The sequence below is a fragment of the Mytilus edulis genome, unplaced genomic scaffold, assembly GCF_963676685.1.
Source record: "Mytilus edulis unplaced genomic scaffold, xbMytEdul2.2 SCAFFOLD_138, whole genome shotgun sequence".
NCBI classification, from domain to species: Eukaryota; Metazoa; Mollusca; class Bivalvia; order Mytilida; family Mytilidae; genus Mytilus; species Mytilus edulis.
The window spans coordinates 1-26,204 of NW_027267031.1; the positions used below are offsets into that span (position 1 = coordinate 1).

The window sequence follows — 26,204 nt, forward strand, 5'->3', positions numbered from 1 at the left end:
CTGACTGATCTATTATAATATTCAAGATAATAACAAAAAACTGCAAAATTTCCTTAAAATTACAAATTCAGAGGCAGCAACCCAACAACGGATTGTCTGATGCATCTGAAAATTTCAGGGCAGATAGATCTTGGCCTGATGAACATATTCACCCCTGTCAGATTTGCTCTAAATGCTTTAGTTTCAGAGATATAAGCCAAAAACTGCATTTTACACCCATGTTCTATTTTTAGCCATGGTGGCCATCTTGGTTAATGGGCGGGGTCATCGAATAGTTTTTTTATAACTAGATACCCTAAGGATGATTTAGGCAAAGTTTGCTTTAATTTGGACCAGTAGTTTCAGAGGATATGATTTTTGTAAAAGTTAAGGGACGACGATGATGATGGACGCCAAGTGATGAGAAAAGCTCACTTGGCCCTTTGGGCCAGTTGAGCTAAAAATTGCATTCTGATATCTGATACATAGTTCTGTATGCAGATTTCTTAAGTCTAGTCTTGTAAGTGCTCTCCTGTGTACTATTTTTGCCAAATATTTAAAGAATTTATATCGAAGGTTTATATCAGATGGCTTAAAATTTCTCCACTGATTTTTTTCAAAAAACTAAAATCCATGAACATGTATTGTAGCTTTTGCTCATACCACATGTACCACGAAAATATAAGTACTTTCACAGTTTTTTGAGTTATATGTTTTACAATTGGAAATGAAAATTAATTGTTGACACACAAGCCTGAATTTTTTTACTTTATTTATATATGAAGAAGTACCTCTGCAACTGTCATTATCTGTATTACATCAGGCATTTCATTTGATGAAATTCTGAAAGTTAAGTCTGGAACTGCCACAACACGTACATCCTTGATCATGGTTTCCTCGACCAATCCTATACTACAAAAAGAACCATTTTCAAAATTAACCTTTCATCATTTTCATATACAGGGTACCAGGATTTGATGATTTAGGTCGAGTCAATCGATTGCGATCTTGTTTTAATCAGTTATTTAAGGTGGTTACAATATTTCATGGATTTTAAATATGTCAAGGGCTAAATATTTTTGTGAGGTTTTTTGTTGATGCTTTTCTTGTCACTGATTTTGATCTTCCTAAATGTTTATAGGACAAGGTACAATTTGGGCTAAAAGTGAAAACTGTATGACTGGCATGAGGACCTTGCAAGGTACACACATTCCAAATATAGTTATCCTATTACTTAGAATAAGAGAGAATTCAACAATACAAAAAATTTTAACTTTTTTTTCAAGTAGTCACTGAACCATAAAAATGAGGTCAAGGACATTGGACATGTGACTGACAGAAACTTCGTAACATGAGGCATCTATATACAAAGTATGAAGCATCTAGGTCTTCCACCTTCTAAAATATATAGCTTTTAAGAAGTGAGCTAACACCGCCGCCGCCGTAGCCGCCGCCGTAGCCGCCGCCGTAGCCGCCGCCGGAACACTATCCCTAAGTCGAGCTTTCTGCAACTAAAGTCGCAGGCTCGACAATAAAACCACTGCAAGCAAAACGCATTTTTATTGTGCCATTCTTTAATTCTTATCTGGTGTCTATTTGAAAGCAGAAGTCATTGATATCATCTTTCACTGTGGATAGACAGGATAATGTTCCATGTCTTGGGCATTCGTCTTTACCAAACATAATACCTTTATTTCCTGCAGATGTTGTTTGATCTGTTTTAGAATCCTGCAACCAAAACCAGACGTCTTTAATCATGTTTTCAAAAATTAAATTGCCATAAAAGTTATTGCCTTTATTGAGGACATATTATTGCTAAAAGTTTTGAGATGTTCTGGTGTTTTAAAGTGGACACGCTTTGCAAATAATAATAATTGAACACCTTTGGATCATTTAGGATTTTGAGGACACGTTTGGGCATTGTTGGGGAGATTGACACTTTTGGAAGTGTTACATATACATTGTATCATGTCTGTCTGAATTTCAAAATTATAAAGAAATAACATTTTCATTCCACTAATTAAGCTTGCTCATGTTGTTTCAATTCTTGTTGTAGCAAGATGTTGGTAAGGAATCTTACTGCTATTCTCAATTTAAAAAAAACAAGATCTTACTGGTTTTACATGTATGTACATGTATTGTAACACAATAGTCCAGCAATGTGAAAAAAAACCCTGAAAAGTCAGTCCTCATTCTGCAGTATGTTAAGGTTAAGCACAAAGTGGTTAAAGAAACAGTCTTGTCAATAGTCATGATAGTAATGGTCAAAATTTATTTTCACCATATTTTTTAAAGAATTTACCTTCCCTTTAGGTTACACATTCTGCAAAACTTCTCCAGCATTGTTGTGAACCTCATTTCTTCCACTGTTCTAGAAGTCAACAACAAATCATAAAGTATTTCTTTTAGGTCATTTTGAAAGTCATGTCTTCCAGCTTCAATATGATGTATCAAAACTCTGAAAAAAAAATCCTAATTATTTATATAAGAACTGGACACTGCTTAGAGGTGCATAGAATCTGCTGTCGATTTGGAAACTTGTTCTATAATCTATTATTAAGTCAGACTTGGTGTCTATTTGAGTCGTACCTGTACATATATATATATGCAAAATCAAATAAATGGGGAATATGTCTATGGGACACAGATGATGCCCCCGCTAGCATATCATATAAAGTTATAAAGGGCAGGGTTTTCCCCGAGTCAATTATTTTTTTCACCAACTTACATAAATATATTTTTCGTTTAAAATGTTCCTTCTTTCTAACTCCCCCCCCCCCCCCCCCATTTACTTTTTAAAAGATACTATAAAAATAGCAATATAGACATCATAATTTTGACTTCTGGGACACAAGATTCATCTTCAAAAGTTTATCGGATATACATTTCCCTTCCAGTTGAAGGATAAAGACTAAAGGCAGAGACTTTTCTTACTTTTCAACAGGTTTTGGAACAACCCTCCAAATGTGGGATATCCCTTAAATAAGGGACTGTCCCTCAGACAAGGGATCATTTTGCTGTTGTAGAAAAGTAAAAAGAAAAATTTAGCTTTTTTTTAACTTAAAAGGGGAAAAATTCATTATATTTGGAACAACTTTTCTTAAAGAGGGGTCCACTTATTTTTAAAAATAAAGAAGATACATGTATAAGTCCAGGAATATTACAAAATTCTTGGACATGTTTTGACCATATAATACCAGATAGTTGTATAGTTCTTTGGGAAAAGTTTCTTCAAATGATATGAATATGTGCCCTTTTGTACTAAGAAGTGGTTTTTACAACAAAACATTTTTTTTTTATCACTTGAAATTGATCCCTGATTTAAGGGATAGTTATTACATTGAAGGGTTACTTATTTGAGGAGTTGTTCCCAACCTGTTGAATATATTTCTTCATAACAACAGTTTTCTTTTCTGGACCATCGTAAATGAAAAAGTTGAGACGTAAAAATATGCTTGAAACACGTGCGTCGCCAAAACGAAAAATAAATAAGATGGATGAAATCAAATCATTATGTATATTTCTTTCGCCAAATTCTTTCGCAAATGATGAATTTTAATGGCCACAATTTTTATTTTTTTGCAAAATGCGAAAATGGAGAACGCCAGCGGTAACCTTGAAAGGGACATAACTGAAGAACAGTAAAAGTGACGCTACTCAAATTTGTACTTGATCTGAGTTTTGTGGTTATATGTATTGTGTATAAGTTTTATAACATTTCGTTGAGGCAAACTGAAGGTAGAGAACAGAAACAAAAAATTCAGCAATTATTCCATTTGTAAAGGGGCATAACTCTAGAACAGTAAAAGTGACACCACCAAAATTCAAACTTGATCTGTCATGTCTGTATTTTGTGGTATTAAGCATTGTGTATAAGTTTCATAACATTTGGTTGAGGCTAACTTTAGTTAGGGAATGGAAAGGAAAACTAGTATTTTTTCCATTTGTAAAGGGGCATAACTCTAGAACAGTAAAAGTGACACTACCAAAACTCAAACTTGATCTGTGTTTTATGGTAATAAGCATTGTGAATAAGTTTCATAACATTTGGTTGAGGCAACCTGAACTAGATTTGATTTGATTTTTGGTGTTTTAACGCCACTTTTAAGCACCGCTTTTGGGCCAATTTTTATTGGTGGAGGGAGACGGAGTGCCAGGAGAAAACCACCGACCTGTGATAGGAAAACTGACAATCCTAGTCAATTTAGATTGGAGTCTAGTGCACCCGCACAAGCGGGATTCGAACTCACAACCTCAGTGTTATGACTGGCTAGTGATTACAGTAGTAACTACTTAGACCACTCGGCCACTGAGGCCCCTCCTAAACTAGAGAACGGGAATGAAAAATTCAGCAATTTTTTCCATTTGTAAAGGGGCATAACTCTAGAACGGTTTAAGTGACGCCACTGAAATTTAAACTTGATCTGTGTTTTGTGGTAATAAGCCTTTTGTAGAAGTTTTATAACATTTGGTTGAGGCAAACTAAAGTTAGAGGACGGAAACCAACTTTGGGAAGTAAGCCAAAATATTTATCAAATGGAATTTATTTTAATATGTTGCATTAGAATGGAGATATCTGTATTGTATTTCGTTGCTAGCTCAGTATATAGGTAAACTCAATTTGTGACAGTCAAATCTACGTTTCACGAAGGCCAAGCTTAAAATACAATACAGATATCTCCCAATTACAGATATTTGAATTTTAATGAGGGCCTGTAAATAATGAAAACTTATAAATGTAAATAAAATGCTCCGCTGGGTGCAGCTTGATACGACCACAGAGGTCGAAACCTGAACAGTTGGGGCAAGTATGGACACAACATTCAAGCTTGATACAGCACTGAATTTGGATTGTGGTTAAATATTTGACACAGCATAGGTTTCTGACACAGAATGAATGTGGTCTAAGAACTTAAAGATATTTTTAATTTACCTATTCAAACCATATCATTATTATTTGCTTTTATATATAAATCAGAAATAACCAATTTAAAATGGAAAATTTTAAAGAAAAAAAAGGAAAAAAAAAGGAAAAAAAAATCCCTCCCCCAAATTTTTTGAACCTGTGGCCCTTATGATTCATTACCCCCAAACTCAATCCCAGCCTTCCCTTTATAGTATGGTACATTGCAGTACAATTTCAGAGAGATCCATATATACACTTGAACACAAGTTATTGTCTTGAAAGTAGAAAAATGCTTGTTTTTAGGCCCCTTTTTGGCCCCAAATTCCTAAATGTTCAGGGCAATTACCCCAACCTCAAACCAAGCTTTCCCTTTGTGATATGGAACCTTGTAGTATAATTTCAGAAAGATCAATACACTTACACACAAGTTATTGTCTTGAAAGTAGAAAAATGCTTGTTTTTAGGCCCCTTTTTGGCCCCAAATTCCTAAACGTTTTGGGCAATTACCCCCAAACTCAATTCCAGCTTTCCCTTTGTAATATGGACCCTTGTAGTACAATTTCAGAAAATTCCATACACTTACACACAAGTTATTGTCATGAAACTAGAAAAATGCTTGTTTTTTGCCCCTTTTTTGGCCCCTAATTCCTAAAATTTTAAGGCAATTACCCCCATAATCAATCCCAGCATTCCCTTTGTGATATGGAACCTTGTGGTACAATGTCAGAGAGATCCATACACTAACACACAAGTTATGTCTGGAAGGTTTTTTTTGTCCCCTTTTTGACCCCTTATTCCTTAACTGTTGGTACCATTATCCCTAAAATCAATCTTAACCTTTCTGTTGTGGTATTGAACCTTATGGTAAAATTTCATAGAGATCTATTCACTTAAATTAAAGTTAGAGTGCGAAAACCAATGTGTCTTCTGACGACAACGACAACGACGCCGACTTCATACCAATATACGACCACAAAAATTTTTTTGCAGTCGTATAAAAATGGAAAAAAAATGGTAACATTTGTCATTTCCATGTGTAAGGGCAATAACTCCCATAAGAAGTTGTCTGACAGTTTTACAGCTGTGAGGTTTAATTATGCATACAAATTTTCCAAAATGCTAAAATTATCACTGATACCTTTATCTTACATTCATTTAGAGTATTTTCCTGAAGAAATAACTGTGAAGAACTTCTTAAAAGCAATCGTGCTTTGAAAACGTACACAGATTTAACATATCCGTCTCTGGTCCATGTTTTACCATTGTCAAGTCAACATCCAGTATTAGAAAAATGTGATTTTTAAAATATAAAGCAAAGTTGTTGAGAACATAATGTCTGTCACCATGCTGGTGACGATTTGTCTCGGTGCTGAAGTGTCTAGAATGCTGCAAACTTGACACATTCAGTCAGGGGTACTACTTGTACAAGTTATTATTATCCACCCTTAGTTGATCCGGCCCTATAATAAAATAATAATGAATAATTAACTTCGGCGGATTTTGTGACATATCTGAATCAGTATAAATGGAATTTGTAAAAAGTATCGATGAATAGTGACAGCAGGTAAGTGAAGGATGCCTAATATTACCTTTAGCATGTTTAGAGAAACATTCAGATGAATTACTTTAAATCGATACAAAAATGAGTAATCAGTATGATTTGTACAATTTGTTAAGCAGCATCGATATTAGTAGAGTGGGGCGCTCATATTCGCCGTGGACACAATTTCGCCGTTTTATGATTTTGAGGTGTAAAAACTTCAAAGGATGGTTGAAATGGAAGAAATATGCTGTTAAATCATATTTTTATAACAAATATGATTATTTTAGAAAATGTGACTAAACTTCGGCACCTACGGCAAAGGACCGAAAAATGGACAACGATTTTCAGCCAATTTCCTGAATGACAAAAACGATTTCAAAGAAGCATTCCTAAATAATTGTTTGACTGATTGCCCTAAATTTCAGTTTTTTACATCTTTCAAATGTCTGCTATTCGTCTATAATGAAATTTATTTGATAAATAAAGTTAAAAGCTGCAGTTATTTGGTTTTAAATAGATATGTCAAAACGGCGAATATGTGTCTCCCATCGACAAAATGTTAGGAAATTTCAAACACCCTTTAATCCAACTCTGCAGATGATTTTACTCAAAACAAACACGCTTTCAAGCTAAGAATATTTTGCATTTGAAGTTATCTTCATATAGAAATATCAGTATACTTCAAAAACATAAAGACCTGAACATAAACTGAAGAAAACATGGAAAGATATGGCGAAAATGAGCACCCCACTCTATATGAATATGAAGTTATTTTCCATGATAACTCAGAATACAATTGGGAAAAGTTTATATTCAATTCCGACACATAGAAGAGATAAATAGATATTCACAATCCACTGGAACACATAATAATGTAATTACCATAATGATCATTAGTCTATAGATACATTTGTAATTGGTTTGTTTATTCAACAATTGTCTGATGATCGTGAACCAAAGTAAGGCTGGTCGTAATCACTTAATTCAATTAAAATCATAGCTATTAAAATTTACTAAGAGCTAATTTCCTAATTCTTGTAGAGTAAAACTTTGGTGGCTTGCTTGCTTTGTTTGTATAAACTTTTAACTCAAGCTTTGACATCTTCAAACAATATATATAGGCATAGTTAAACCTGTATATATTATATTTACATTTAATTGGACGTTATCCCAATAAAATTGTACAATATACAAACAAAGCAAGTAAGTAAGCTAACCTGAAAGTCTTGCTCTACATGCATTAGGAAATTAGCTCTAAATAAACAATTCACAGGGCTGTAACTAGGCCTTGGGAACAGACGAGGCAGGGGTTTAATGGGAGCCGCCGATTGAGGCCCCCTGGCCGAAAATTGTAACATTATGGTTCGAAATATATCTTGTTACCTCCGTTGTTTGTATCATATTTATTGTTTTTGTTTCATATTTACGGTAAAATATCGGGAAACAAAGTGTGTTCTAACGTCTGTCAAATATGAAGTCGATTTTGTCAAGTCATTGTGCATTTATTTTCACACAGGATCGTATTTAACATTATGCACATAGGAAAAATAACAGACCACCGGCGCAATCTCTTTGACAATTGTATTTTCCTCTTTTAAACAAGACGAAACAAGTCTACAGATTATGTTTGCTAACATCCCGTTGGAAACAAAAACAATGTTTAGACCTAGTATTTCGTACATCCGGCCGTAATGGCGTTATCACATGTTAGTCACATGTTTCACGTATGACTGGAAATGATTAGAACTTTAGGACAAAAACAATTTTAATATATAACTGGACTTCTGTTTCCTGTGAAATGTAACGCATAACGATAAAGTAATTTTCTTACTTAATTATTACGAAGATCAAAACAAGAATGTAAATCATCTTGGATTTATCTGTTTGAACATCTCGCAAGAGTTCATATTTGCATATTGTTTTTAAGAATGCTATTACAACAAAGCAGATTACATCATCTAAAAATTGCGTTACGAAATCCGACACAAAAATCACGCCACTGTTCTTACATCTGCTACATAAATACTTATAGTTCTGGGCATTTTCTTCTCACTATTCTTATTGGTCGCGAGAAACGACACAAAAATACGGTTGTAGAATCTTTGATATTCGTATATTTTATTTTTTTTTCTAGGGAAGAGTAGCATACACTTGTATGTTGATAAAAATAATGGCATCTTTAGATGTAGTTGCAACTTTTCTTACAGTAATTCACATTTTATCACTTTTCTATAGTTATAGGAAACGGAGCCCAATAGCAAATTATGGTCCATATACATGGTTTAAAAAATAATAGTAATGATACAAAAAAAAAATAATGAATAAAATAAAATAATGTAGATAAATTACATATATATATTATATTTATATAATCTTCCTTTATTTCTTATCATTTAAATTTAGAAAAAACGATTGAATAAATTCAATTAAAATATATATGTCTTTATTTTCTATTAATAATACTCCACTTACAGGTGATGTTTTGTTTGTTTTTGTATGTTTCTTAGGTATGAAAAACCAACACTGTCAGAACAAATGCTGAATATAATTATAATAAATAAAGTTGTACAGGATTCTTTAATAAAATCAGATTATAATATGTCTCTGATTAAATTTAACAAATCTCACACTTTTCATCATTTTTGTGACTGTCATTTAATGACAGGAAACACAAGAAATGTTTATTGTAGTCATCTACTAATGGCACACTTCAAAGGTAATCATAGCAATAAAAATCATGTTGTTGGGAGAAACCACACCAAGGTAATAAACAATTAAGGAGTTTTAGGGAGGAATTAGTCCAAGTTTCCTCCCAAGATTTGGAGAGAGTTGCTGGAATTTCTTGGTGTGACACCAAGTTTTTACAGTGTAGGGAGTATGACATTACATCCTCTCTGTGTGTACTGTAGTACACATTATTGTTTAGAGGCCAGCTGAAGCACACCTCTGGATTCAGGATTTTCTCGCTGTACTGAAGACCCATTGGTGGCCTTCGGCTGTTTTCTGCTCTTTGGTCGGGTTGTTGTCTCTTTGACACATTCCACATTTCCATTCTCAATTTTATTACACCCAATCAATAATGATAAAAATTAAATACTCTCTAGTCACCTTTACCATGGTTAATTGTGCGACCGTCTTTATTTCACAAGCCCAAAGTATTCCCACAATACTCCATGGAAATTCAAAGTATCAAGCAATCAAATTGTCATTCTGCCAAGGTCTTGTCCTGTCCTTTTAACATTTGAATGGAATAATCACATACATTTTGTAACTTGCTCTCTATATATAGCTAAAAGAAAGCCTACTTCATGTATTTGCCGTTAAACCAAACAAATCCTCCATCCATCCAAAATAAATGTTTTGTTTTCGAATAGCAGCCAGGTTTGTAGCAAAACATTTGAAAATGCCTCAAATCTTCATTTTATTTGAAAGAGAACTACATACAAATTGTGGGGTGTTTAGGTATTCATGTGTGATCTGTGAATGCTTCTTTAATAATATTAACTGAGCAAGGTGAAGAATTCAAACTATTTTAATTTTGATTTACTTTGCGAACTGATAATGTTGGAAATATCCATTATCAATAATTCATTTTAACAGGAAATAAATAATTACAGAACCAAATGCCGGTTTACTGGCGATGGTAATCAGATACAGAGATATTACGTTGAAATAAAAGTACAGAAGCTGCACGTCAACATAAATTACTATTCGAAGTATGCATTACTTAATTCTTGATGTTAAAATGCAAGGATGTGTTCTACCCTCTGCATGCATGCCTAACTTTCTCCATTTTCTTTTTTTCCCTTATTATTTTTTTTTGCCAGCAATTGCCTCGTCTGCCTCATTGTAGTTACGGCCCTGATTCAAGGTCTTTATAGTTGGATCTTTTATTAGAAGTTCTAATAACGTTTGTCAGGACCTCAGCAGGAATATCAACTCTTCCTGCTGCTTTTCGAAGATAAGCATGAAATACATGTACAGCTTTTAAGACTTCTTCTTATATCTATCTATAATAATATTCAAGATAATAACAAAAAACTGCAAAATTTTGTTAAAACTACCAATTTGGTGGCAGAAACCCAACAATGGGTTGCTCGATTTGTCTGATAATTTCAGGGCCGATAGATCTTGACAAATTGAACAATTTAACTCCATGTCAGATTTGCTCTAAAAGCTTTAGTTTTTAAGATATAAGCTAAAAACTGCATTTGACCCCTATGTTCTATTTGTAGCCATGGTGGCCATGTTTGACCATGGATCAAATCTTCGGAGTTTCAGAGAAGAAGATTTTTGAAATATTTTATGACAACAGACGACGAAGGACGCCAAGTGATGGCATAAGCTCACATGGGGCCCTTTGGGCTCCGGTGATCTAAAAAGGGAGACAATGCCATTTAATATAAGGCAAAATAATAAAAAAAATCTTAAAGATCCATTATCTTTAATAAATATGTACAATGATGTATGGAAAAGTTTGACACAAGCTTTCTGTTTTTTTGGTGGTTTTTTTTTCGATTTTAAAGACTGAAAATAAAATATATTGACTCTGAAATTAAAATTTTGGGTTATATATTAAAACCACTATATACTCATGATACTGCACAGACTTTAAACCCATTGACAAGGATGATGGTGTCTAAGTAACTGCAATTCAGAATACCGAACATGTTGAATGAGGGCATTTTTTTAAAGAAAATACTTTTAACCATGCTATTGACATTCTTATCTTTATCTATAATCATATTTTTTACTTTTCTTTATTTTCTGTTTTTTTTTATATTTTTGGTTTATTTTTCTATTTCAACAATTTCTTTATCATATTGGCTTGAATTTTTTTATTTTGTTCATCTAAAGTTCCTTTCTTAGTGGTCCATTTATAAACATGATAAAACATCATTTCCTTAAGTTCTAGTTCGTTAATATATGATCATGATGATAAACCTGTCATCCATACATGTTTACTACGCATGGACGGACTTACCGGACAACCACACTTCTGTGAAAACAGAGGTGACCCATTTGTCTGATTGATTTTCAAATCTTTTCAGATATATGATTGCGGAAATAAGATAGTAAAAAATGTACGTAACATTGAGTTTTCAGTGAATAGATTCAAATCAAATTTGATGCAATTTTTATATAATAAAGAAGAAATATACACGATCAAAGCCTTAGATGGGCGGAGTTACAAGACTGCATCGTATCTTAATTTTTATTCCCTATAAATATTTTTTTATATTGGGGCGGATCGACTAAGGGCCCGATTGACATGAAAGCTACAAGAACTTGAGAAGTACCTGACTGACATTGCAGTAGTGAATGAAAAGATGGTAATTTTAATTTTACCTGGAACTACTACCCACAGTTTTCATCAACTCTTCATCATCATGGTGTTCATCTGAATCAGCATCAACTTTGGGAAGAAAGTTTTTAACAAGATATTCTCTAACTTTAACATAATTTTCCTGTTCAAGTTCTTTGACACTTGTGTCAAATGTCAAGTTAGCATTCAAATAATCCATCATCTTGATTAAATCTGCATCGAGGGGTGGCAAACCTGCATTTATATTTGAAAACATGTCGAAAAATTCATCAATGCTCTTCGTGGATGGGTCGATCCAGTTCCAATTAATCTGAAGATTTTCTAGTTCGCTCATCGTCCAATCACTTGTTTCACGCGGAATGTAACTACTCAGTGCAGTTAATTTCTTCTTCTTATCGCTTGATGCGGAATAATAATCGCCATCTAATCTATTTGTCCACAGTGGATCATCTTCTGAATTTGAGCTGTGCCGTTGGCGTTTGCGTTTAGGTTTCGAGGATGACGCCATGTTGTGCCGAGGATAATTGTTCTCAACTCATCAGTATACGGCAGCCGGTACGGTCACAGAACCGTTCGAATGCAGCACCGGAATACGTCCCCAGAACCATTTAAAAGTCATGCGCAGCACTTGTTAGCTAAATACCGACAAACAATTGTGACCTGAATGACCACAAATAAACACAACATAATATAATATATTATATATATATATTGTAATCACAGTAGTCTTAGATTATAATTATCAGTTTCGTTTGTTTGTCTCAGTGATTAAGGAGGTTATATGAGACATATAACCTCCTTGGTCTGATTAAATGATAACGAGGTGTTTGTCGCTCCTTTTTTTAAATAAATTGTGACCTATATTATAGTTGTTATAGTCATATCCCATAATTATTGTAGCTGAATATTTCTCTTATGTAAAAAGTACCCAGTAATCAATAAAAAAATTATTTGATCTATATGTATTCATCCATACGGAGACGCCCTTTAATTTCAACGATGAGTATTAATGGTATTAATATCAAAAGTCTATTATAGTTTAATACTTGTATACGTTATATTATTAGATCTTTAATTATAGGTATCTCCCAAGAGCGTTGCTGGAAAAGCTGGTTTGCGGGACGGTGACTTGATTTGCTACATTAACAAAGCTTACGTCGCTGACGTCACACATCAACACATGTTGATTTTCATTTGTAAATGAGTGGTTTGGCAAAGTTGCATGTCCACCGATGTCCAGACAAACCAAATTCTATTTGGAAGTCTCATACCTTGATAAACTCGTAATATTATATATAGTGTAAATCTCAAAATATATATAACTTTCATTTTCTACAGATTGTACATAAAATCAAATGTCCTTCACATTACATGTGATGTATTTCATCACGTGAGATTCATTGCTAGAAAAAAAAACTTTTAACGAGGCGTATATATCGGTTTATCAAATATATCTTTTTAAGGATGTCTGCTTGTCATGTTTAGAAATTTTTGAATTTGAGCGGTGCCGTTTGCGTTTAGGTTTCGAGGATGACGCCATGTTGTGGGTTGTGCCGAGTATAATTGTTCTCAACTCGGACTACCAGATATCTCGGCCCAAAACAAACTCGGCCTATTACAAAGTCGGCTTCACAAACTTGGTCTATAACAGACTCAGCCTATCACAAACTCGGACTGCTAAAAGATAAAAGTATGATAAACGAAATAAGTATTATTTTATTTGAAATTAACTATCAGTACTTTATCTTAAACGTTTTTACACTTTTGGTATTTGGCTGGATGTTGTCTCCAAATGACCTTAGATCGCCTCCAAATAACCCTTTGACGTCAAGCAATAATCACTTTTTTATTGTGAATTGTTATGTCAAAGTTTACGGGAACCTGTGTGATTCTACGTAATGGCGGACAAATTTGCATACAAGTGTAAATACGTCAAATTGCACCCATTTCAACAGTTTTTCACCTACATTTATTCAAAGAACAGACAAAAATGTTCATTCTGGGTTTTTTGTAGACGTATCCAATTTACTAGTTCAACACTGAATCACCGAAAAATGGGTTTGAACCTTCCTCCAAATAACACAAGAATCTGTAATGAAGAGTATCTAAACTTGCAAGTGAATATAGTTCATCAGCAATGTTTCTGAGCTTATTTTGTCAAAATTGAAGCAAACTTGCCACTAAAAGCGTATTATTATTTCACTGTTTGACTATGAATGAACTTGGCCAAAAATAACTATATCTTGCTTTATTATATTTCTTGTAGCTAAAACCCTTTAAACATTGTATTTTTAAAATCAATATGAGATAAGGTATCTTCTGCTACCAGTCATACTTTATCAATTATTTTTTTTTATCTTAAGTGAATTTTGGTGGAATTAGACCTCAGTCAATTATTCTCTGAACAATTTTTAAAAAAAAAATTTCCCCCGTCTTATTCTTTAAATTGCAAGGTTTTCTTGTTTTAAAAAGATGTTTCCAAGTTATTTTATATATGATATCAAGCAGATTATACATTATTGAAACTGACCCAGTTTAACTGAACGCCTTTCTTCGTAAGAGTTATCTCCCCAAACACTATTTTTCTTGTTATCTCTACTACTTTAATTCACAACAGTAAAGACCATGACAAAACTACTTTCCCACATTGGTATTAAATCCTCAGGATGTTGACCACAATTTTGACCAGATAAATAATTAAAATGGCAAGGTGCACAACTATAGATGTCATGATGGAAGTACACCACTAATTCATATGGCCCCATTGCTTTCTATGTTAAATTCCTCAATTTCAAGCACTCAGGCACAGCTCTTTTGTTTTAAGTTCAAATAAAATGACAATCATTGCATGTCAAAGCAACACTTCATGGTGTCTTGTACTGACAAAAAATCAGCATACCTTTAATGGCATATAAGAAAGAACTGGTTCCCAAAACTTCGGATGTACCAAAATAGGTACTTCAGATCTGACAAACAGGCAAAATGTACCCTCTTTTTTAAATTTCATGCAATTTTTTTTATTATTAAAAATTATAAGTCAAAAAGTGTTCAACAATGATCACCAGTCATTCAGCTTTCATTTGATATCAAAATTGCCTAAATATTCTACATATTTTGAAAGTTACACCCATGCGTAGGAACTATTTTGTGTTAAATACGTACTACTTTCTGGCAATGGTATGTGCTTTCCGGCCGGGCCCGAATTAGTGTTGTTACACCTATAACAAAACCAAACTTGCCATATTTCTATTTGCCATGAATATTTCTACAATTTTAAGTAGTTTTCAACTCACAAACACAATAATATTTTCAACATTTATTAAAATATTTTTTTTTTACATTTTTTTATGTGTTACATTTTTGTTTTTCGTTCAATTTTTGTGCATAAAGAAGGCCGTTAGTTTTCTTGTTTGAATTGTTTTACATTGTCATTTCTGGGCCTTTTATAACTGACTATGCGGTATGGGCTTTGCTCATTGTTGAAGGCCGTACGATGACCTATAGTTGATAATTTTTGTGTTATTTTGGTCTCTTGTGCAGAGTTGTCTCATTGACAATCATAACACATCTTCTTTTTTATATTTATATGAGTATATTAAATAAACATGTTTATACCAAGCTAAGTCAGTTTATATATTGTTTTTCGTCTGACTATACAAAAGGCGAGGAGAGTTACTTTGATAGATCAGGTTGACTGATAAGCTGTCTATATAAAGTAATGGGACAATGCATGGCATGAAGACATCACCAAATCACCGTATGCAATACTCAAAAAGGCATCCAGAGCTTACCATATAGTCATCAACTACCCACCAACAGGCCGTGAACTTTGGTTGGCTCTTAACTCAAATCCAAGAGCACAACAAAATGTCAAAATATTCTATTCAAACTGGGTGACCTGTGAGAAAAACATTGAAATTTTCCAAAGAAATACACACACCCCTCAACTTTTAATAAGGAGATTTGGTATTAATGCAAATGAGTCAACTATCCACAGGGGCTTGTTTAGTATAGGATAGCAATCGCCATTGACAGTAAAATCTCGTCTGACCCACTAAACAAGCCCCTGTGAACTATCCCACAAAGTTCAAATGTAGAGGATGTGAGCAGTTATATAAAGGCAACCATATAATCTTTAACAATGAAAAAAACATACGGTATTGTCGGCTACAATAGTTCATGAATTGAAAAATATGAAACAGTTCAATTGAGAAAAATAACGGCCTATTTTAAAACAACATGAATTACGAAAAACACATATAAAAGACATCAACAAACGACAACCACTGAACTACATGCTCCTGAGTTGGAGCAGGCACATACATGCAATATATTGTGGCGTTTAACATGCTTGTAAACAGCTGGGACAGTTTTGTTACAGCACAGCATAAGAACAAACTATACAAATCATAAAATATTCAGAATCTTTTCACTAATTCATTATGATCTCTTATATATGGAGAAAGAATAAAAAAAAACCTAACAATTCCAGGATTTTATTGTGAGCCTGTGCATGTATGGCGACACATGTCACCATCCTTATATATTTTTTAGATAAATTGCTTCAAAGTTGACCGATATGCATAGAATTTGGCAGAACACGGATGACATTACTTAATATAGAGTAACGTTTTTTTTATTTCCCCTGTCTGGTTTCGTAAATTTCCTATCAATTCTAACTGATTTAGTTTTATTTCCAACTAACAGGGTGGATCTGAGATTCAGCTTTCAAAATTTCATTGGGTGAACATTGATTTTCAAGTACAATTTGAATTGATTGATTTGAGGTTGCAAAATGTCCGGTGGCAAATATTTCAGGCATGTTCAGGACCATACAATACATTTTGAAATTATTGTGTAAAAAAAACCCACACATTTATAGATCTAATGCAGCCATCAAAAAGGTAACAAAAAACATCCCATCAGTTGTAAAAGTGAAAGATAAAATAATACATGTTTTAATGTAGTATATTCTCTGTATATAATGTAAACGTTTGGGTAGTGTGCATAGTTGCAGACAAACCTTGCAAATTGTATGTTTTAAATTTAAGTTCAATTAACATTCTGTCGTTGCTTAACGTCCAGTGGCAAATATTTCATGCATATTCAGGACGATACCAATTGTGTACTAACTTTTATGGTGATAAGTATTGTGTAAAAGTTTCATAACATTTTGTTGAGGCAAACTAAAGAAAGAAATACAAAACAAAAAATTCAGCAACTTTTTTCCTCTATAAAGAGGCATTGCATAGAACAGTGAAAGTGACACCACCAAAATTCAAAGTTGATCTGTATTTGGTGGTTTTAAGCATTGTGTATAATTTTAATAACATCTGGTAAAGACAAACTAAAGTTAGAGAACATAAACGGAAAATTCAGCAATTTTTCTATCTGTAAAGGGGCATAACTCTTGGACGGTTTAAGTGACACCACCAAAATTCAAACTAAGTCTGTGTTTTATGGTAATAAGCAATGTGATTAAGTTTCATAACATTTGGTTGAGGCAAACTAAAGATAGAGAACAGAAACCAACTTTGGGACGTACTGAAGGACGGACAAGGGTAAACCTTAATGCCGCCTCCGCCACTGCGGGGGCATAACAATGTGTAAATATAGCAATTGATTAAATTAGGCAAAATTCAATGAATGGTCATTGCACATGGTTGTCATAAAGGTTTGAGAATCAAAACAGTATATAATAGTTAGGACCAGCAAATTGTCCTCAAGGCCACAAGTAAAATATGTTTTGAGAACCATAAAAAAAATCGATTATTCTGCCGTATACAAATAATAATCAGTTAGGTTTTTAAAAATAATAATAATAGACAAGCTGTCCTTTTCCACCATATGCAATAGAAACATTGACAAATTCTTGCACAATTTAATGTAGATCGTTGGTATATTTTTCCTGAGATAGAACATGTAGAATTTGTATGCCCCCACCGTAGCAAAGAGGGCATTAAGTTGTACCCTTGTCCGTAAGTACGTCCGTTCCAGAGTTATACCATAAAAAGTGCTGACTTTTTTGTTTCCGTTCTCTAACTTAAGTTCATGAAGTTTGCCACAACCAACTGTTTTGAAACTTATACACAATGCTTATTTCCATAAAATTCAGAACAGTTAGAATGTTATTGGTTTAACATGTACTGTCAATTAGTTATGCCCCTTATAAATTGGAAAAAATGCTGAATTTTCCGTTTCCGTTCTCTCTTTTTCGTCTGTCTGACATAGTTCATCTTACACTGACCTCATTTTCTTAGAACATTGATAATGTTAAGTTAATGTGATACTTGTATTAAAATCTTTACATAACACTTACAGAGTTTCAAAAGTAATTCAATGATAAATAAAACCAACCAGACATTTCAGGGTGAACCTTCTTGCTTAGCAGATCTTAGTCTAGGTTTAAAGTTTTTAAAGCATCAATCTGTTTCAAAAACCAACAATGAGTTGCATTAAATTGTTCCTGTAACTTTTTATAGCCATTTTGAAAGACAAAGTATCCTGAGCTATTTTTTTTAAAATGTTCATTAAGATTTGTTTTTCTAGATAATCATGTTATGCTCATTGTTGAAGGATATACGGTGACCTGTGGTTGTTTATTTCTATGTCTTTGCTCTCTGGCGGAGAGTTAATTGTCTCATTGACAATTACAACACATCGTCTTATTTTTATACATAGACTTACTAGTAATTAAGTTTTGGATTCAACATTAATCTTTTTCACTGACAGCATCAGTCTTTGATACGACAACGGGTTATGCGTATTACCAATTTTTTTTTTAAACTTCTGAGAAATCTTACATATATAAGATTGAAGGGAGGGGGTACATATGCTGCCCTCAACTTTAGAAGTTGTGTTATGCTTAAATTCTTAAAATACTTAGTTCACAAGTAAACTAAATGAGATACCACGTTTTTTTTCAACAAATTTTATAATTTTGAAAAAAAAAAAAAAAAAATCGAAAAAAGGGGGGTGGACCATACCCAGAGTGATGATTTTTCATTTTGTACAAGTCTATCTTCATTTACTATATATTTTTGTTTAAAATTAACAAATGCGTGTCAGAATTGCACATATAAATGGAATATTTTAGCTTTTTAAGTTACTAAATGTTTGATTATTCATCTGATTGTTAATCTGAATTTTGGTGAAAATTGACAATTTTTGACTAAAATTCTTTTTTTAAAGCAAAAAAAAAAAACGCACGACTTTCTTTTTATTTTATGAATATATAGAATGTGGTCTTTCAAAATTTGTCAATGACATTTCATGGTATTGTTGGTCTTGGGAGATAAACAGATTTAAAATTTAGGAGTTTTTGAAATTTTTCATTTTCGAAATTTTTAAATGGTTGCTATGAATACAAACTATTTAGTAAATTCACAATTTTAATGTTTTTGTATAGTTTGGTTTTTTTTTTGTCAATACTGTAAATATACATATTGTTTGTATTGATTAACAATATTTCTATGGGACTTTAAATTCCCTTATTTTATATTTTCAAAAAGGGTCTTTTTTCACATATTCAAGCAAAATGTTGATTTGATGGTTACCATGGCAACGGGCATAATACAGGGGAAATAAAGACAGAATTTTACTCATCTACCAAAGTTCTTATGTTATAGGGCAAAAAAAAATACTTCTGTGACATGTCAGGAATCACCTTCTCCATGATTTTTACAAAGACAGGTACTTAACAGGACTCTACTAGGGCAATATTCTGTTAACTTCAAATGGGTAACTCATTCATAACAATCATAACAAATATAATACTTGGGGGTATGATTAGAACAGCCAAAACAAATCATTCTGTTGACAATCAGCTGATATGCAATGTATTTGTATTACGCAACAGGTGTGTACTCAAAGCATTTAAAGTACATGAATTTAGAATTTGTGTTACTCTTACCTGACCACTAGAAACATCAAAGGGTCCAAAAGCTGATCGGAATACACAATTTAGACCATTTTCAAGGAAGTAAAGCAGACCTATGCATCCATAATGGAATAGGACATTATACATTCAATTTAGGAGAAAAATCTAAGTTTTAATATAATGTAAATACAATACAATCTTGGAGGAAATTGCCATGTATGTTAACCACAGGAAACACAAATTGATAATTTAACATATTTTTAAGATCTTTTTAAGTAAAAAGTCATCGAAAGTAAAACAAACTCTAAATGCCTTGTTTTTAAGAACCTGTTTTTTTTAGATTTCTTTTTTTTTTAAATAAAAATGCATTAATTATTTTGATAAGGATCATAAGTTGTTTTTTTAAATTAATGATTAAATATTAATTATATTAAATTTTGATTTCGTATTTTCGAGAACAATGTGTCTAAAAAAAATGAGCTACAAGATTTTTTGGAATAAAAATAATAATATTTTAAAAGAATATGATCTACACCAACCTGTAATATGTTGTTGTTTTGTTGTAAATCTGAACCCCTTTTCTCTAAATTCATTATCCAGTTATTCCTCTTCATACGACATCTTGCTGCTGCAGCTCTGATTAAGAGTGAAATTAAAAATCATTTAATCATAGCTTTTAATAAACATTTTAAACCAGATGCTCCGCAGGGTGCAGCTTTATACGACCAGTGAAAATCTCCCCCAGCACCGCCCAGGCATGCCATTGGAGTATATTATAGCTCAAACGAATGCTAAGGGTGTCTACTACATGCCTGAATATTTACTTATAATAAAATATGTCAATGTAAGCCAACAAAAATATTTATTCGAACCCTACCCACCAATTTTAATATCCAGACGCCAATATTGACCATACTAACCCCAGATCTTTTCACCCTAGGGACCAAACTGAGCATATTATTGGTCTATTCTAGGTGTCATTTTCATCGTAAAGGCCTTAAATCTTCCCCCAGTCATGCCATTGGGGTATATTCTAGCTCAAACTAATGCTTAGGGTATCTACTAGTCTACATGCCTGAATCTTTATTTATACTTAAATATGTGGACGTTTACGCAATTTGTTGCCCTCCGATCACATGAATTTTGCCGGAGGTGAAGTTCTAAATGAAATATTACTTGGTAATTGTTTTTAAAACTAAACAAATTCTGACATATTATTTTAACCATGACCAGAACTTTATTTTAACAGAAGCACTGGGCAATCATATAGTATTCAATCAGGAAAACAAAAATAGTGATTTAACATGTCTAGAAGGGGACGATAAATGGCTGACCCGTGTTAAGAGAGAGCCATATCTCTTGCACGCTAAAGACACCCTTGTAGATTTCGAAAAAGAGCAGGCTAATGCCACTAAAAGGCAGCACTCGCACCCGCAAAGTGGAAAGGGGTTAATATAAGTTGAAAAACTTGTTTCCCAATCCACTACAAATAAATGTTTAAACTAAACATGTCAAGAGAAGAAATGAAGCAACTTTTTCATATATATATAAAAAATATGTAGCCAGTAGAATTTTGTCTCGTGAAAAACTGATTTTAAATCTGTTTTAATTTAATTATAATGTTTAATTGTTGATTGACCTAGAATAAAATTATTTATAGAACCTTTGCATAAATTTCCTAAATGAACGTACATTATAGTGCTGTCGAAATCACTATTTTTGCTGCCATGAAATATTGAATATGAATCTGTCATTATTTGTAGTTTTTTTAAGACTTAATATCACGGACTTTGATTAAAAACAATTTGTATCATAAGTACAGTAAAATGCTCTGCTGAACTGTAGAATTTTAATGTTTTGTTTCATAGACCACCGGAGTACTGCATCATTCTTATCTTTACCCATTCCTATCGGGTAGTGAAACTTGAGTTTGAAATTAGAAAGATTAAAATTGTGCACAATTATCTGATCTTTTGTGGGTTTATGTTGTTCAAGGTAATTTTCGGTGCAGTGCTATGGGGGCTGTTATTTTCTTTTCATTTGTTATTTTTTACTCTGTGTTACAGGACCTTGTACCTTTTGTATTGCCCCTTGACATCTCCTGCTTCTGTTTAAACCTTTACCACTAATATCTCATCTGTTTTATATAAAATAGTCTCATTCCTGGAATTTATTATACAGGAATTCATTTTAATATCAGTTTTTTTTATAAGCATATAAACTGCTTGGTCTCTTCAAACATGGTTTCTATGGTGTAGTAAGATAGTACTATGATACTATATGGTCTATCTATTGAAACATGCTTGGTATAATTGTTTTTTATGGTGTGGTAAGATAGTACTATGATGTTAGATGGTGTATCTATTGAAACATGCTTGGTATATATGGGCTTTATGGTGTAGTAAGATAGTACTATAATGTTAGATGGTATATCTATTGAAACATTCTTTATATGATTGTTTTTTATGGTGTAGTAAGATAGTTCTATGATGTTAGATGGTGTATCTATTGAAACATCCTTGGTATAATTGGTTTTTATTGTGTAGTGAGATAATACTATGATGTTATATTGTCTATCTATTGAAACATCCTTGGTATAATTGGTTTTTATTGTGTAGTTAGATAATACTATGATGTTAATTTCTTAGGTTTTTGAAGATAAGTACTTATACAGACTACATAACTTGCGACTGACTATCTTTTAGGTTTCCGAGCATGATCACCAAGAAGACCAGGAAACAATTGACTCTGTATCAATAAGACAAAGAATGGTAAATCATGTATCTGCAAATCCAGAGGTCTCCGGAAGACAGGCTTATGACAATGTTGTTCAGCAAGTCCCACGGAATGAACGGGATAGTATCCCAACATACGATTGCCTAAGATCATCACTTGACAGGACAAGAAGGAAACACATTCCCCCAATCCCAGCCACAATAAATGATGTGGCTATCAACGGGCGCTGGTGTCTTACCAAAGATGGTGATCAATTCCTAAGTAAACTAGATAATGGTTGGGGAATTGCTGTTTTCTGCACTAGGGAGGCACTTATGTGTTTGGGAGATTGTAATGACACATATAAAGATGCTACTTTTAAGTCTGTCCCGCGTCCATATATGCAATTTTTGACAATACACGGGTTCTACCGTGACAGGGTAAAACCATTTGTTTATGCTTTAATAACAGATAAGCATATTGGCAGCTATCGACAGATTACGAGACACATTAAACGGTGTTACAGAAGGTTAACCGACAATGATTTATCGCCACAAAACATTGTTTCAGATTTCGAGACCGGAATGATAACTGCAGCGGAAACAGAAATTCCCCAAGCTAGGATGTGTGGCTGTTTCTTTCATTTCTGCAGAAGTATTTGGAGGCGACTTCAGAAAGAGGGACTTCGAAATGCCTTTAACAGACGTCTTGCACTGAGGAGACTGTGTGAGAAAAATGATGGCCATAGCGTATCTTCCATTGGCGGTGGTTCGACAAAATTTCCAGTTGTTTCGTCAAGATGCAACTACTCCATGACTATGTCACAATTGTCCAGGTTTAAGGGAGCTATTAACTTATTTCCAACGAAATTACCTAAATGGACAGTTTAGCCCAGTTATTTGGAATGTCTACCAAAGAAATATGGACAATAGGACAAACAATCATGTCGAATGTAAGTATATACATGTATGACAAATTAAATCATAAAAGCATATGCTTTAATGACACTCCGTTACGGTATGTATCCCCATTCTATGTAGTATTAATAATTTGATTTATCAGTATTAATGGCCCCAATAAAAAAAAATGGAAAGCGATTCTGTCGCTTATGATCAGCCGTTGTTTTTCATAAAAGCTTCCGTGTAACAATCATACCCGAAATTCAGAAAGCAAAAATGCTTAAATTCAGTATCTCATGATTGTAAGAGTTTTACTTTTGTATTTCACTGAATATAAAAATGAAATGTGTTATTTAATCCTTGCTAACTACTAAATCAGAATTGGGTCACAAAAAAAACTTTCTGTTTTTCCTTTGAAAATTCGTTATAAATATTTTTCAGCTTTCAACAAGAGATGGAACGCAGTAGTTGGCAGACGTCATCCAAACTTGTGGTACTTTTTGAAGAAGTGAAAAACAGAAGAGAGAAGGGGAGCCTTGTCCGTTGCAGCCGTTAGACGAGGCGATCGACCACCCGTTCGAAAGAGGAAGTACCGCCTTCTTCAAGAAAGGATAGATCGTTTAACGAATTCCTACAGAAATGGACAGACAACACTTAATCAGTACTGGGACGCCATGGTGTACACTGTTGCCCAATTTAACTGAAATGACTGAGACGTTTAGCCGTTTGTCGGTGGTGTAATAAAAATTGAAATAAAACATATCTTACAAGTTTGTGTTCGTAGTTCTAAAAAGTCCAGCAGAACGTGACATTCTTAATTGACCTTAAGACCAGTCATATACGCATCTACATTTATTTCAAATCTGAGTTTACTGTGGCTTTCATCTATTACAACCATCCTCCTTTTTTACGATTGTACATGGGCATTATATTGTCTAGTTCGTTCGTCTGTCCGTTCATTCGTGCGACCGATTGTCCAGATGTTCGTTTGTCCGTAAGTTCGTTCGTCTGTTCATGCGAACAGATTTTTAGTCAATGTGGTTTATTATGAAGCAGTACTCGTATCAACTTGAAACTTAGTACACATGTTCCTTTGGTGAGGTTTTTATTAATTGTATGATAAATTGGTTTTTATCTCAGTCTTATTGTTCACTTAAAATAGAATTGGCATAATTTTTAAAAAGTACATTGCAAGGTTAAAGTTAGTTAAGGCCGTAAGATGGCCTATAATTGTTAATTACTGTGTTATTTGGTCTCCTGTGAAGAGTTGTCTCATTGGAAATTACATCACATCTTTTTGTATTTAGTGTCTCACTTGCGACTTCTGTAACAGAAAGAGAGACTGGGATAGTTCAGATTTTTGCAATGTTAATTTCACTTTTATTATAAGTAATATGTTAACTATATTTGGAGTATGGAATGCTTGTATATCTGGCCTTTGTCTTTCATTTATTTGTACATTTATTTGGCCGTTAGTTTTCTCGTTTGAATTTTTTTACATTTGTTATTTCGGGGCCTTTTATAGCTGACTATGCTTCATGGGCTTTGCTCATTGTTGAAGGCCGTACGGTGACCTATAGTTAATTTCTGTGTCATTGGTCTCTTGTTTAGAGTTGTCTCATTGGCAAGTACACCAAATCTCCTTTTTTATATATACACGTTTGTCTGAAAGGGTATATCTCACCTCGACCTCATGTGTGTGTGTGTGTGGGGGGGGGGGGGGGGGGTGGGGGGGGGGTCGTGGGTTTGGACCCCCTTTTTTTGGCCGATCAATGCATTTGTATCGGGACATGTACCTTGGGTTGGGAACACAGACACCCCCTTTTTTAAATGGCTGGATCCGCCCCTGACATTGATCAATTAAATTTAACGTTATACAGGTAAGACATGTCAGTGTGTCCACACTTGTTTTTCAAGGTAGTGGAAAATGATCGAGTGTCGAACTATTGAGTGTCGGACTATTGAGTGTCGGACTATCGAGTGTCGGACTAATGAGTGTCGGACCAATGAGTGTCGGACTAATGAGTGTCGGACCAATGAGTGTCGGACTAGTGTGTGTCGGACTATCGGGACGACCCCTTTTTCAGTACAACCTAGAAAATTGGCAGAAGTTTATTCTCTTGAAAACCATCTATTTGGTAACTTAAAACAAGCTTAACATTTTATCTAAACCTGCAAATCCATAGACAGACATTCACCTCTGAGGCAAGCATTCTGTGATTAATATAAGATGTTGACAACTATTGGAAAAGAGAGAAAGAGAATCTTAAATCATGCTAAAGAAAAGACTGTAACTCATGCCTCGACAAAAGAAAAATGAATTTTACAAAAAATAGTGAAATCGAATCATCAATGCACATAGGGAGAGAAACATGTATAGTATATTATACTCTTTTTTTTTGTTTGCTGGTGGTTTGTACCACAGGATTTTGTAAGTGTCTCTTGTGGTAAGAGTCATAGGTTCTTTATCACTAGCCTGCTTTGTAGTTGAAAAGACAGCTGAGTGTGTAAGTATTTCTGCCAGTACATAGCCTCTTCAGTATTCAAGACTTCTACAATACTTCCCAGTGACAGCACATTGTAACTAGAACCTTGCATCCTAGGCATTATTGTAAAGGATCTCAGAGCAACAAGGACCCTGGTGATGCAGTGTGTAGGCCCATCGTCGTGTGGACACCCCCTTACACTCATCAATACTGCCCCAACTATGGTAAATTATAGTACCACTGCCTTGTGGTTAGATCTTGGAAGATCAAAGGCTATGGGAGCAAATAAATACCAAATAATAACAAAGGTTCTTTCATCGACGATCCCGCCGGCCAGGAACAACCAACTAAAACGAGTTAACTCGGGTCAAACTACATTAAATACCAAATATGTAGTGGAAAAAAGTTGGAAACCTGTGTCCAATCCTATGCTCAGAAGACCCTCTCCAGAGGTATACTTGTTAAAAAAAA

General features: G+C 33.7%; 1 protein-coding gene across 2 annotated transcripts; it reads right to left on the reverse strand.

Annotated features, from left to right (window-relative positions):
* Positions 1-747: 747 nt before the first annotated feature.
* On the reverse strand, positions 748-12,364 carry LOC139504780 (uncharacterized). 2 transcript variants are annotated; one of them, XM_071294748.1, is made up of 3 exons: positions 11,778-12,362; positions 2,282-2,437; positions 748-891 (listed from the first exon to the last, which is right to left on the reverse strand). In XM_071294748.1, exons 1-3 carry the CDS (start codon positions 12,260-12,262, stop codon positions 753-755), a joined length of 780 nt encoding a protein of 259 aa, XP_071150849.1. In that variant the 5' UTR covers positions 12,263-12,362; the 3' UTR covers positions 748-752. The 2 variants fall into 2 exon arrangements, with proteins under 2 accessions (XP_071150849.1, XP_071150850.1); XM_071294749.1 differs by lacking the exon at positions 748-891 and adding an exon at positions 1,525-1,707 and having other exon boundaries at positions 11,778-12,364.
* Between the last annotated feature and the right edge of the window lie 13,840 nt (positions 12,365-26,204).

Coding starts and splice junctions, on each gene's coding strand:
- LOC139504780 (XM_071294748.1), bottom strand. CDS start 12,262: ATGGCGTCATCCTCGAAACCTAAACGCAAACGCCAACGGCACAGCTCA. Junction 2,438..11,777: donor ACTGTGGGTAGTAGTTCCAG/GTAAAATTAAAA, acceptor TTTTTTTTTCAG/AGTTTTGATACATCATATTG. Junction 892..2,281: donor ATGTGTAACCTAAAGGGAAG/GTAAATTCTTTA, acceptor TTCTTTTTGTAG/TATAGGATTGGTCGAGGAAA.